At 41.3% G+C, this 12,232-nt stretch overlaps 2 protein-coding genes across 2 annotated transcripts in view; one reads left to right on the top strand and one right to left on the bottom strand.

Moving 5' to 3' along the window:
* Positions 1-2,412, top strand: part of SHOC1 (shortage in chiasmata 1) — a 44,008-nt gene extending 41,596 nt beyond the window's left edge. Inside the window, exon 28 of the mRNA XM_063179900.1 lies at positions 1,734-2,412. Within this exon, the coding sequence (XP_063035970.1) occupies positions 1,734-1,834 (101 nt within the window). The 3' untranslated portion in view covers positions 1,835-2,412. The remainder of the gene's footprint in view (positions 1-1,733) is intronic.
* A 2,727-nt stretch (positions 2,413-5,139) lies between these two features.
* GNG10 (G protein subunit gamma 10) lies at positions 5,140-11,284 on the bottom strand. The gene is made up of 3 exons (XM_063179670.1): positions 11,123-11,284; positions 7,740-7,871; positions 5,140-6,010 (listed from the first exon to the last, which is right to left on the bottom strand). Exons 1-2 carry the CDS (start codon positions 11,201-11,203, stop codon positions 7,746-7,748), a joined length of 207 nt encoding a protein of 68 aa, XP_063035740.1. The 5' UTR covers positions 11,204-11,284; the 3' UTR covers positions 5,140-6,010; positions 7,740-7,745.
* Between the last annotated feature and the right edge of the window lie 948 nt (positions 11,285-12,232).

Raw genomic sequence — 12,232 nt, 5'->3', positions numbered from 1 at the left:
GGCTATATTTTGCTGTTGGCACTAATGGAGTAAAAATGACACTCTGAAAATCTTTTAAGTTTGTTTCATAAACTTCCTTATTCTTGGAATATTTTTAGCTAGTATCTCCAGGGTTAAACTATCCACTTGAAATCATTCCAAAGCTTATATTTTCAAAAAGATGGTATGATGTGTACTTCAAAACTTTGTTTACCCTGAAAGTATGTTCAGTCCTTATACAAAATATTAGGCTTCTCTTTTTTTGTACTTTTCTTATCCCTGGTTTACTCCATCAAATATAGTAAGCTTGAAACATTTTTTAATAAACCATAATATGTATCCATGGAGTCTTGCAACTAAGACAGTCCCTGTCAGACAACATATTGCTGGATCATTTATTGTAGTATTTTTTTTTTAATTCTTCTATTCCCCTGCTAGTAAGACGCCACATTTAAAAAAAAATCCAAGATTAAATCTGTTTTAAAAAGTGCCTAACACCTACTACAGATTACTTAATTTATGATTTGTCTGTTAGCAGCTGTCATTAAATATCTTGGTGGTACAAGGTCAGCACAGCATTAAAATGCTTTCACTAATCAGATCACACTCATTCGTGAAAACCTAAGTAACTAATTTAAATCACTCTTTCACTGACTGCTTAGGCTAATTATGGAGATAAAGAGAGAAAAAGTTAATTGGACATAGTAAACTTCTCTTAATTTTCAGCCTGTGTAAATTTAAATGTTCATACAGAAACTCTGAACAGACCTTTTGCTTCTCTGCAATTAAAATTCTGACCTGCAGTATTGCTGAGTAGAAAACAAATGTTCCAGTAACCTGTAACTGGCACTGAGAGCATAAAATTCTACAATATATTTCAGTAGAAATCAGGGCAGATTCTCCTGGTACCAATTTTACAGTGTTCTGAAAATACTGTCATCTCCAAATGATAAGCTTTCTCTATTATTCTTGACTAGTAGGACAAAAGTATGCTTGAATGTGAATCAAAACAAAACAAGGAAAGTGATTTTTGGTTTAGATTTTGGAAGAACAGGCTTGTTCTACTTTATAATTCACTAACCAGGGGAAAATATGTAGAGAGTCAAGTTAGAAAGACACACTGGGAACAAACCCCAAGGATTTCTTCTGATGTCAGATAAAACTCTCATTAAACCACAGATAATTCATGACGCCATGCCAAGCCAGTATTTCCACTGGAACAGATCAAATCCTTAGGTCGGTTTTAGCATTTTCTGACTATACCTTTTATAAAGGCTAAATATAATTTCCTCACTTCCTTAGAGTAACTTGTTTTGAATAAGCGATTTCTCAAATGCATTATTGTAAAGGCACTTGAATCTTAAGAATGTAAGCAGCTTTTTAAAACAACTTAGAAACATGACTGCCTGGTTAAAAAGAACTAAATTTCAATAATTGTAGAATAATTTAGGTGTAGTATTAATGAAATAGAAATAAACAAATATTTTTGAATTGTGGTTAAGTATAGGTTGATTTATTTATTTTTGTATGAGGTCCCATATTCCTATTGCAGAACGATATGCATAAAACAGGTCAGTAGAAGTAAGAAGTAGCAAATACTAATCTGTACACATTTTATTTTATGACAGCTGATACTTTTCTTAGGGAGTACACTAGTTAAAGCCAAAGTCTGCTCCTGCTTCTGAGAAGCACACAGTTAAGTCTGCATATATGCTGTACTATCATGGCTTTTCTTTTTTCCACTTCTTTTACAGATTCAGGATTTCCAGAACTGCAGGAGTTCAAAAAAAGGAGATTGACATATGAAAGAGTCCCTGGAAGAAGAGATGGACAAACACGTCTTAAATTCTTTTGAACAAAATGAAGATTTGCATATTACATACTTCTTTCTTTTTCCGTTCTTTAAAGGGAAATAAATGAATTATTGTTATTAGTTTTTAGAAAGAAATTAGGATTTGGAAATACTTACTAGCTCAGGATTTTTCTGTATGTTTTTAAAATGTTGCTAAACAAACTAGTTTCTTGAAGCTGGATAATTATGGCTTCTCTGCTGTCATGGGTGATATACAGCTACTTTATCACTCTTTATATTAAAAAAAAAAAAAAAGGAAAAAGAAACAGAAACACGAGGGTCACTCTGGGTGAGGCACCTGTGTTTGCTGCCTGAGTCTGCTGCTTTTCCAATGTAAAGATGGGCTAGATCTGCCAGAATCTCAAGGCATCTCAAGGCTTCTCAGAGTCTTAGAGATTTCTTGCAATTACAGCTGTGACATTTTGCATCTGTCCCTTGGGCTCTGTTCCACTTCTGTTCTTCTGACAGGTCCTTCAGGAACAATAAGTTCCTGACCTCCTTTTAATCATAATCAGTCTAGGAAAAAGCTCTTTGTTTTATGGACAACATGCTAATAAGACTGTCTTGAAATTTAGCATTCTCATAGATTTAATTCAGGGGACTAAGCTGTGACCCTCACCCTTTGCATAACCTGCTGGAGGCCATTCGTTGGCATCCATGCTTTCCAGCCTTCTGCAGGGCATTTGCAAGTGGGGGGATGAAAGGTATCTGGGAGGCAGATCCAGATATAGGGTACAACTACAAGGAGTGAAAGATTGAATTTTCAAAAAAAAAAAAAATCTATCTCAGTTGTAATCTAAAGAACATGATAGAATAGTACCCACTTTCCATCAGAAGATCTGGCAACAAAACTGGAAATATGTGTGGGAGCAATGGTAGACAGTAACTCCAGTCTGCCACAGGAATGCATAAATGGTTTGCACCAGCATGCCAGCCAGCTCCAGAATGTCTTTTCTCTGTTCAGTGGTGTTCAGCTGAGATGATTCAGGTTTCAAACTCACCAATCTTCTTAAGTTTGATGCAGTAACAGAAATGATGGGGGGGGTGAGGGGGTAAGGTAATAAAAGAAAACCAACCAAGTTTAAGGTTTATGTTTGCACTTAAGTACTTACTTGACATAAAGCCTTCATTAAGCACATACTCACTTTTTCAGTAAATGAAGCCAGCACTTAGGGAAGAAAGATTTGGTCTCTCGAAGAAAACAGAGTGCTGCTTTTTGACTGAATTCTTATAAGCTATGTCTGCACTAACTGCAATGTTAGTTCACAGTAATATTCCTGAATTATTTGTACATTCATAGTTTGCGGGATTTGAGAAAATACCTTTCACAGGTGGTAACATAAAAAGATTTCTAGTAAAATTGCAACAAGCCACTGTTTCCTAGAATAAGAGAAAGACTGAAATATAAGTTGCAATTTGCTTACTATCCATGGTCCATTTTTGTGGTAACCTGACCTAACCATTTTCCTTCTTTTGCATCATGGTTTATGTTGTTCAGAAGTACCTCCCAAAAAAACAGGAATCTGTTGTTTTTTTTTTTTTTTGAAGTATAGCTCTACAAAGCCTCAGTCACAGATGACCACAGTTTGAGAAAATTATATCTGCCAGTGCCAAGCTGTGTATTTATGTTCTCCTCTTCCAAAGGCAAAGGCTGACACCAGAACTTCCACATGAACAGTTGTGAAAGCACAGCATAGATTATCTGTAGATAACTTTGAAAACAAAGATATATTGTGTATATTAAATTAAAAAATTCAAATGCTGTCTGTGTTAAGTTTCCATTAGGTAGAAAAAATGTCAGCGTACAGTTAAATTACTGGTAATGTACTGGAAAATAAGGGAAAGGGCTTGCAATGACTATTGGTTTTTACTGGTTTTGTTTATGAAAAATCTCAAGTCTCTCAAAAATATGGACACATTGACAGTTTTATAAATTATGACATTCTTCCCTCTCCTTTTGTCTGTTTGATGTGGAATAGAATTACTGCTGAACTACAATGATGCACTTCCCCACTCCCTCCTCCCCTCTACCCCACCCCCACCCTGCTAAATTACCTATTACTGTGAATTAGGAAGCAACTAATTCTTAGACAAAAAGGCACAGTACAAAAATCCAATCTCCAGTCTTACAGGTAGGGACACTCCATTCCTGGAACAAGTTTATAAACATTTTAGTGACCAGGCAGGAGGCAGCTGTAGATGGAGAAGAGCTGATCAGCTGGGAGAGATGACAGTGAGAAAAGTGGGGCTTTTCTGGCTCCCGTGAGGCACTGAGCATACAAATGTGGACATTCACTCAATCTTCTTAACCCTGGGTGTCCTGTAAGACCTGCTGCCATCAGATGGTATCTGCACAGCAGATATCCTTCTTGCATAGTCTTTGGTGAAGGAAGCTAAGATGCTGCACACAGCTGCCTGCCAGCAGTTGCTCCAGCTGCAAGAGACCAGGTGGAGTTGGGCAGGACAGCCAAGACAGCCATGGCTGACTGGCTGTCTGCAGTGGTGGCTCTCTGCTGCACACTGTGATTTGGCCACTCCTTGTGCCAGCTCAGCAGCCACTTCAAAACCCAAGCTCCAAGTGGCATTGCCAAGCCTGAAAGCATATGCAGCAGAGATTCTGGGGAGAGAAACAGGTGTGGAGATGAGGGGAGGTTTTATTGCAAGAGGGAAAAGAAATATGAAGGGCTTGCCTAGGAGGAAGCAGGCAGCAGCCAAATACTGGCTGTCTAAAGGCTTTTGACTCATCAGTATCTTTGATATTTTGGTCTCAAACCAAGCCTCTGATGGCATCTGTGCAACAGTATCTTGGTTTTCTCTAGACTTCTGTACCTGTGTCCAGTACTAACAGAAAAACTGCCATACTTAAATAGCCTGCAGTGAAAGGAAGTCAGAGTGAAGAGAAGCTCTGAAGGATGTTCTCTGTTTTTAAAGGCACAACACATACTGGCAGTATTACAGCTCTCATGCTGATGTCTTTCTGCAGGACAGCAACAGGAAAATATTTGACAAACCACCTGGAGGTCACTGTTGCCCCATTTCAGTTAACATTCATGAGCATTAAGTACTTGGATTGCAGAGTTCTTCCTTACAGCTTCAAAACATGTGAGCCTTATAACATTGTTAGTATTTACAACTGTGGTAAACAGATATGAATGGGATTTTTCTGCTAATAAGATACAGTTTCTAAAAATCCAACAGCAACCATCTCTTCCCAAAAAAGCAAAGAGCTTGAGGCCTTCACTCCCACTGCAAAATCCACGTATCCTTTTCTTTACAGTAGCTGCTCTTTGTTACAATTACACAATGAGTTCAAAGCCAAGAGGGATAGGAATTTTATTTCCAAACTTCTAAAATATTAATACAAACAATAGGAAGTACACAAAATTAAAAACCTATTTAAAAAGTTGTTCTTGTAAAAGTGCTCTATCAAAAAAGTGAAGGCAAATGACCAAGTACATTTTAGTATATTCTGTGTATTGCAAACCGTGACAACAATGCATGCAGTTATCTTTGGGTGTTCAGAGATTCTTAGTGTCTGTTTGGTAATTTTAAATACGTCAACAAAATTCCACTGCAGCAGTACTGTTACAAAGTAGAAGAAGGCTTACAGATAAGAAGTATTGCAAGAAACATGATTTAGGAATCAGGCCTCTGTTACATATTGTGTTCAGCAGTTACTAAAATGTGTCATTATGCATTGAGATGCACTTGAAAAAAACCTAAAGTTGGTTCCAGGTCTTGCTAATGGAAGCAAAATGTCCTCTGAGGACGTTACTTCAGCTCCAACAGCATTTAGCTTTATACTTTAATTATTCACTTTTAGGTTGTTTTATTTTGGAAAAAAAAGTCCCCATGAGTAGTTTTTGCTAGTATTCTGGTGTTACTGTTTATCAAGATGAGAGTAAGTAATTTGATTAAAAGTTCACATGTTTTTCATTTCTAAAATGTAAACTTCTTAATATTTGTATAGTTAGCATAGTGTAGTAAAAGTGGTGGTGATTATGAAGTTAAAAAACTTCAAGAACATTACTAAAATATAGTGGAATACAGATTCACAAGAACACAGAAACAGATATCTAGGATGTTGTTTTAGCCACATAAAAGACAGAGACTTTTCTTGTGAAGGAAAGGCAGTTGTTATTCATGTCATGCTTGAAGGCAATTCTCCAATGACCTTCCCTACAAGAAGAAAAAAAAAGGCTTATTAAATGCCATTTTCTTATGCTGATAGATGTAATTTCTCTTAAAAATTGTAACAGAAAAGCTCCTTTGCACTGAGAAAAACCAAATAATGATTTTCCTTTGCTGAATGTTGATATCTTCACAATATCATAAAGATTTTAACTGGCTTTTTTACTTTGCTCTGAATTTCTTATGATCCTAAGATAACATGAGAATAATAAACTAAATATTTGATCTACTAGCAAAAAGTACCAAATGACATCTTGGGCTGAGCAATGCATTTTTAAAAGTATTATAAATTAATCATCAAGTTCTTCTGAGAAAATATTTTGTAATGCATCTGTATGATGTGATGAACTCAGAACATGTAGACACACACACAGACCCCCAGAAAACCAAAAGGTAGAAAGGCTGCTTAAATAACAAAAGAACATATGCAATGGTATTAAGAATTTTATCTTATTTGCATGAAGAATTAATTTGGGTAGCACCCAAAATAAGAAAATCTCCTTTTGCTTCACCCTCTCTAAATTTTTCCAGAAGAGCATCTCACGTTCAATTGTTTCATTTCTTTAGGTTCAATCCTGTTTTGTTAAACCTATGTAGCAACAATCAAGGCCTTGCTATTGATGAGGCAAAAACTCCAGTCCAAGCTCAGTAACAGTTGGCAGCAGCAAGGAGAAGATTTTATGAGTACTTTATGTTTTAGCTTAAATTCTGCCCTTTGAGAAAACATCCATTTTTTCTTTAACAGCACTCTCATCAAAAGAACAGACTTCAGTGTTTCTTCCTCTCTCTGTAGATTTTTCAGCTCTTTAGCAGGAACTATTTTTATTCTTTCTTTAAAGGAGGAGTAACCCCTTCTGAATATCCTACTTCCACATTTGTGTGTCAAGCAAAAGAAGTAGATTTTTCAAGTTATGGTGTGGTTCTGCCCAAGGCTGCTAGCATGCATGGCCTTAATTTCTCCTGCTGCAATCACTGATAACCTTTGTGACAAATGGGAAAGGCCAGACTGGGAATCATGAAACTGGATCCCAAAGGTTTGCAAATGTTGGACAGCCACCCACCCAACTACTCTGCAGGTGTTACAGGGGTACAGGCAATGCAGAGTTCAGGGAGCAGCTCATCCTTTAGATCTGTGCTGAAAAAGGTTACAAAGGATGTGACTACAGATTGCCTCAGCTCCTCTCTGCTTCCACTGGTTTTGGTGCTGTACCAACAGTAAAAACAGGAAAAGCCTAAGGACAGACACAGTGAAATGAACTGCAATATGACAACATTAAAGACCGAAATGTATTTTAACATCATTCTTACTTAGGCTGTGAGCTAGTCATCAGAACATATAAAATTGCCACAGCTTTGTCTTACTTCTCCAAGCTGGGTGACTGTCTACTGTCCGCCTATGTCAAACACAGCTGTGTGTCTTAGACAATTTTAATTACTTTGGATGCTGCTAATTACCTTATTGCTGCACAAACACAGAAACACAACTATCCCAACAAAAAAACAACTCATAAAGAAAACACCTCTAGAAAGATCTGTAGAAAAGAGACATGCTTCCACTGCACCGCCTAAAAAACCCAGAAAACCATTTGCAGAGGCAGCAGAGAAATGATGAACACCCAAGCAAGAACTCAATACTTAAAGAAGTATCACCATGTGTCTTTGTCTCTCCAAGGGTTTGAGATTCAAATTAGAGTGGTTGTCATAGCATCTTTATTACCTGATTTCAGAGCAGAGCACAGGATCGGGGTTCACGAAAGGGATTGCTCCCTGCAGGAACCCCAACAAGCAAGGCATCTTTGCAGGCATTTTGCATACAATACTGCTGGAGTTCTGCAGCTGCCTGAGAGACCTGAAAAGGAAAAAAATCCAGAGAGGAAACTAATTCATTCACAAGCATCTATTAAGCATTTCCTCTTGAAGAGCTATTGTCAAACAGAGCTGGAATGCAGCCAAGTCACCTCTCAGATTCTAGAACATCAAGTAAATCAGCACAGAAGGACAATTTACAAAGCTCTCATGAAGCACACATGAAATGCTACACCAGTGATAAGCCAGAAGAGTGTAGAGGACTGAGGTGCCAGTGTGATGCAATATCTCCCCATTAAAATGCTCAGAGCCCTGACAATTTTACAATCTTCTGTGGTGTTTGGAGGTTTATATTTGAACTCATATCCTCTGATAATTTATTAAAAGTATTTTCATTCCAAAGTTCTAAACAACACAGAGTATAACAAGGAGTGAAAGCAAAAAGATGAGGATTAAAAGCTTTTGAAGTCCAAATTGTTGTCTTCCCCTAGCAGTGAAGTCAGAACTTCAAATCCACACTCTGGCCCCCTAGAAGGAGAGTCTAGAGCTGCAGAACAAACCCAAGATCCCAAAGGCAAAATGACCTCAGCAGTGAACTCCCTTGCTCTCCTCGCGGATGGCAAGTCGGTCATGTGCCTACATTTTTGAAGGAAAATGTTGAGGAATTTCCAGTTTCTCAGACACACATCAGGAACAGCTGCAGAGAACTGTACAAAACCCATGCTGTCTGATAAATATTTTATAAAAGGAAATACTAAATATATTGATGGAACTGTAAGTTCCCCTCTGATCTTGCCTCTGCCTTTGTTACAGGACTCCTGAAATACTGACTTTTCTTCCTATACCACTCTTCAGTGTTGCCAAAGCAATAACCAGAAGGACCATCCACATTTCCAGCCTCCTGTCTAAAGGAACCACCCCAGAGCACCAGTGGAATTTTGGTTCTTGGCCATCCCATCTAACAGCATCTGGAAACACATGGGAAGTCTGGCCGAGCACACACTTTTGTTTGCTATTTTGCTGCTCTCCTGTTCACTCCTGTCTTCCAATTCTTCCCCAGGCTCTCCTCCAGGATGCTCATCCTAGTAACTGCCTGAATTTAGCCAGGAGCTGATGCCACTTCAGGGAGTTATCAGAAGTTTTTTTTTTCCCCTCAGCCTCCCAAGTTCTCTTGAACAGAGTACAGGGAGAAGTGTCTGCAGCAAGGATTTCTGCTAAGTCAGCAGGCTTTGTCACTCCTTCCTTACCTGAGGAAAAGCCCTTTCTGGAGGCTGCAGAGGTCTCCTGCCCTGCCCAGCCCCTTGGACCCCCTGCAGCATTAGCACCCTTGCCTCAACCACAGCACCTGCCCCTTGTGGTGCCCCACTGTGCCCCACGGGGCCATCAGGCAGAGATCCCAAAAGCCAACACTGGCCAGGCCAGGGCCATGGGGAGCTTTTCCTTTGAGAGTTAGCAGTGCCTACAACATCTCCGTGCACTTTGCTGCCAAACCCTTCAACACAGACTGAGCTACATATGTCCTGGTATATCCTCAAAAGATACAAACCTATTCTTAGTCCTACCTATGCCCCATAACATTCTTCTTTTTCTCCTGCTCACACAGAAAATTTCTGCAGTATTTCATCACATGACAAACACACTCCCTTCAGCAGCCTCCACTTGCAAGATGTGTATGGGTACTTCTTCCTACTCAGTTTCCTCTTTCTGAAAATATTGTTCCTGTCTGCTTTTTTAGCCAGCAGGGTAAACAAAATCACCATTGGAACTTGGCAGTATAGAATGTATTTTTTAAATCCTTTCATAACCAGCTTCCGTCTGGAAACACATTGTCTATTCAAAGTAGCTGAAACAATGTTTTCTCCCATTTCAGTGCTTGCAAAAACTGTACCAAGTGGTTTTTATCAGCTGAATATATTTCACATTATTTTTGTACAGTATGTGTAGAAACTCAGATGATACAATTTATATGACACATTTTCATCATGTGTCATTTCAAAGCCATGAACAGGCTCCTAGAACAGCAGACATAGAAAGAGGTCTGTGCACAGTGCTGCAAGAAAGATGAGTCTAAGGTCCATCAAGGACAAGCCTACCCAGATTACAAGAGCTAACTCATAAAAAAATTAGGTGGCCTTGAGAAGTCCAGCTCCAGAATATGTTATTGCCACAAAGTAACACCTGCAAACTACAAACTATGTATTTTATAGCCACTTCCCACCCACAAAAAAATAGTGGGGAGGAGTATATGAGTATTTTGAGTTTATGACTCAAAATGAGCAGGAACAGAGATCCAGGCACCAGCAATAACTGGTGGGAAACCGTTTCAGTGTTTGGCAATACTCCTCTTTCCACAAGAGTCTACATTTCTACTCTGAAACATGTTGTTTCTCACATATTCCCACACCTTACTGTGGTGATAAGCACAGCACTTTTTAGTGAATCAAGCATCTGCTGATTCTGTTTTGCTACTAAAATGTAGTAACAAAACCAAATTGATTAGAATGATATCCAAAAGCCAGAGTGGTTTTACCTCGCAACAAGCACTTCAAATTTCCACCAGCCCAGGTCAGGAGTAGTAGGAACAACTATTATGAATTATTTTTAAATCAATTAGCTAAGTTCCTGCAGCTCAATGTGTTGGCACTGCCATCAGACTGAGGAAGCTAGTCTTTTGTGACTGGCCAGAGAAAAATGGCGAATGCAAGCAGAGAGACGAGAAAAGTGCAGGATATCAATTAATTTGACCTCCATCACTTCATAGACTATGCTGGATTTTGTGCGTGGTGATGAACCCCCCACATCTGCTGGAAACCAAGAGCTGTCTCGGTCAGGTCACCAAACCTGAGGAGCTGGCAGACGACAGGACCGCCTCATCGTGCTGCCTTTGTCTGGAAATGTGCAAGCAGGAGAAGATTCATGCATGCGTAGCAAATCGCCTGCCTTTCCCCAGTGTGCCAGCGGGTACCACCCCGCACCGCCTCCCCCTGCAGATCCGAAGCAGGGGAGAGTCGGGCTGCGAGGAACTACTCTCGGTTATCTGTTTGCTGGTGCAGAACTAACGAGGAGCTGCTGTATTATTTATCACGGCTCCTTCCACCAGGGAACGGCACTGGCTCCATCACTGCCGTGCGGCCGGGGCTCGCAGCCCGCCGCGCACACCTCGCCCCCCTCGCCCCGTCCCTTGCCCGGGCGGGCGGCGCCCACCAGTGCGGAGGGAAAGGCAGGAGCGGCTCCGCTCTCCCGGCCCGCCGCGGGGGTCGCGGCACCCCGCGCCCCAGCCCGGCCCCGGCTCACCTTGATCCGCTCCACGGCCGCCTCCAGCTTCAGCTGCTCCACCAGCCGCTGCATGGTGCTCAGGCTGCCGCCCGACGACATACCGGAGCCGCGGGGAACACGGAGGGGATGCAGCGGGCACGCAGCGCGATTCCGGCGGGCTCGGCTCGGCTCGGCTCGGCTCCCTCCGCCCCGGGGAGGGGCCGGGGCCGCTCCGCCCGCAGCCCCCGCGGACCGCCCCGGCTCTCGGCCGGACCCCGCTGCTCGCTGCCGCCTGCAGCGCCTTGCGGCGGCCTTCGGTGCGGGCTGGGGCTGCTTTGGGGGCCGGAAACCTGCTGGTTACAGCACGGCCGAAAAAATGAAGGGGAAGAAAAGGAAACAAAAAATAAAGTGGGACGGGGGGAAGGAGTGGAGAAGAAAAAAAAGAGGGGGAAGTGGGAGGAAAAACAGGGAGGTAGAATAAGAGGAAAAAAAAGAAAAGACGAAAAAGAGGGAAAACGGGGGAAAGGAGAGAAAAAGGAAAAAAGGAGGGGAAAGGCAGAAAAGAAGTGGGGGAAAAACAGGGAGAAGCAGAGGAGAAAGGGAATTCACAGAGTCATAGAATAGTTTCGATCGGAAGGGACTTTAAATATGGTCTAGTTCTAACCCCGCTACTTTGGGGAAGGATGCCACCCACTACATCGGGTTACTCAGAGCCCTACCAAACTTAGTCTTGAACACTGACAGAGATGGAGTTCTAAACATGTCTTCTGCCCACAGGCAGCTGTGAGGTTCCAATTGCCTGGCAGCTGCTGCCAGTGTTGCTGCATCTCTCCACCCAGAGCTGTTCACCACCATTTCAGCAGTGGCCTCTCACATAAATAAGTCCTCTCACTTTTGGCAGGCATTTGACAGCTGTTATTTTGCTGGCTTGTTTGAAAGTTGTTGGAATTAAGCTTACAGCCTAAAATGGTTGTTCTGAACATAAGACAGGACAATGAGGATGTCAGGCCCAGCCAGAATGGGTTTCTGGAAGACAGGTCCTGCCAGACCAACCAAATATCCTTCTGTAGCAAGGTGTCACCACTAGAGAATGAGGGAAAGGCTGTGCATGTTGTCTACCTAGACTTCAGCAAGGCCTTTGACACCATC

This window comes from Melospiza melodia, chromosome Z (genome assembly GCF_035770615.1).
Source record: "Melospiza melodia melodia isolate bMelMel2 chromosome Z, bMelMel2.pri, whole genome shotgun sequence".
Lineage (NCBI taxonomy): Eukaryota > Metazoa > Chordata > Aves > Passeriformes > Passerellidae > Melospiza > Melospiza melodia.
Note: the sequence above shows the minus strand (reverse complement) of the source record. Positions and strands in the feature narration are given on the sequence as shown.

Coding starts and splice junctions, on each gene's coding strand:
- GNG10 (XM_063179670.1), bottom strand. CDS start 11,203: ATGTCGTCGGGCGGCAGCCTGAGCACCATGCAGCGGCTGGTGGAGCAG. Junction 7,872..11,122: donor CGGCCGTGGAGCGGATCAAG/GTGAGCCGGGGC, acceptor TTTCCTTTTCAG/GTCTCTCAGGCAGCTGCAGA.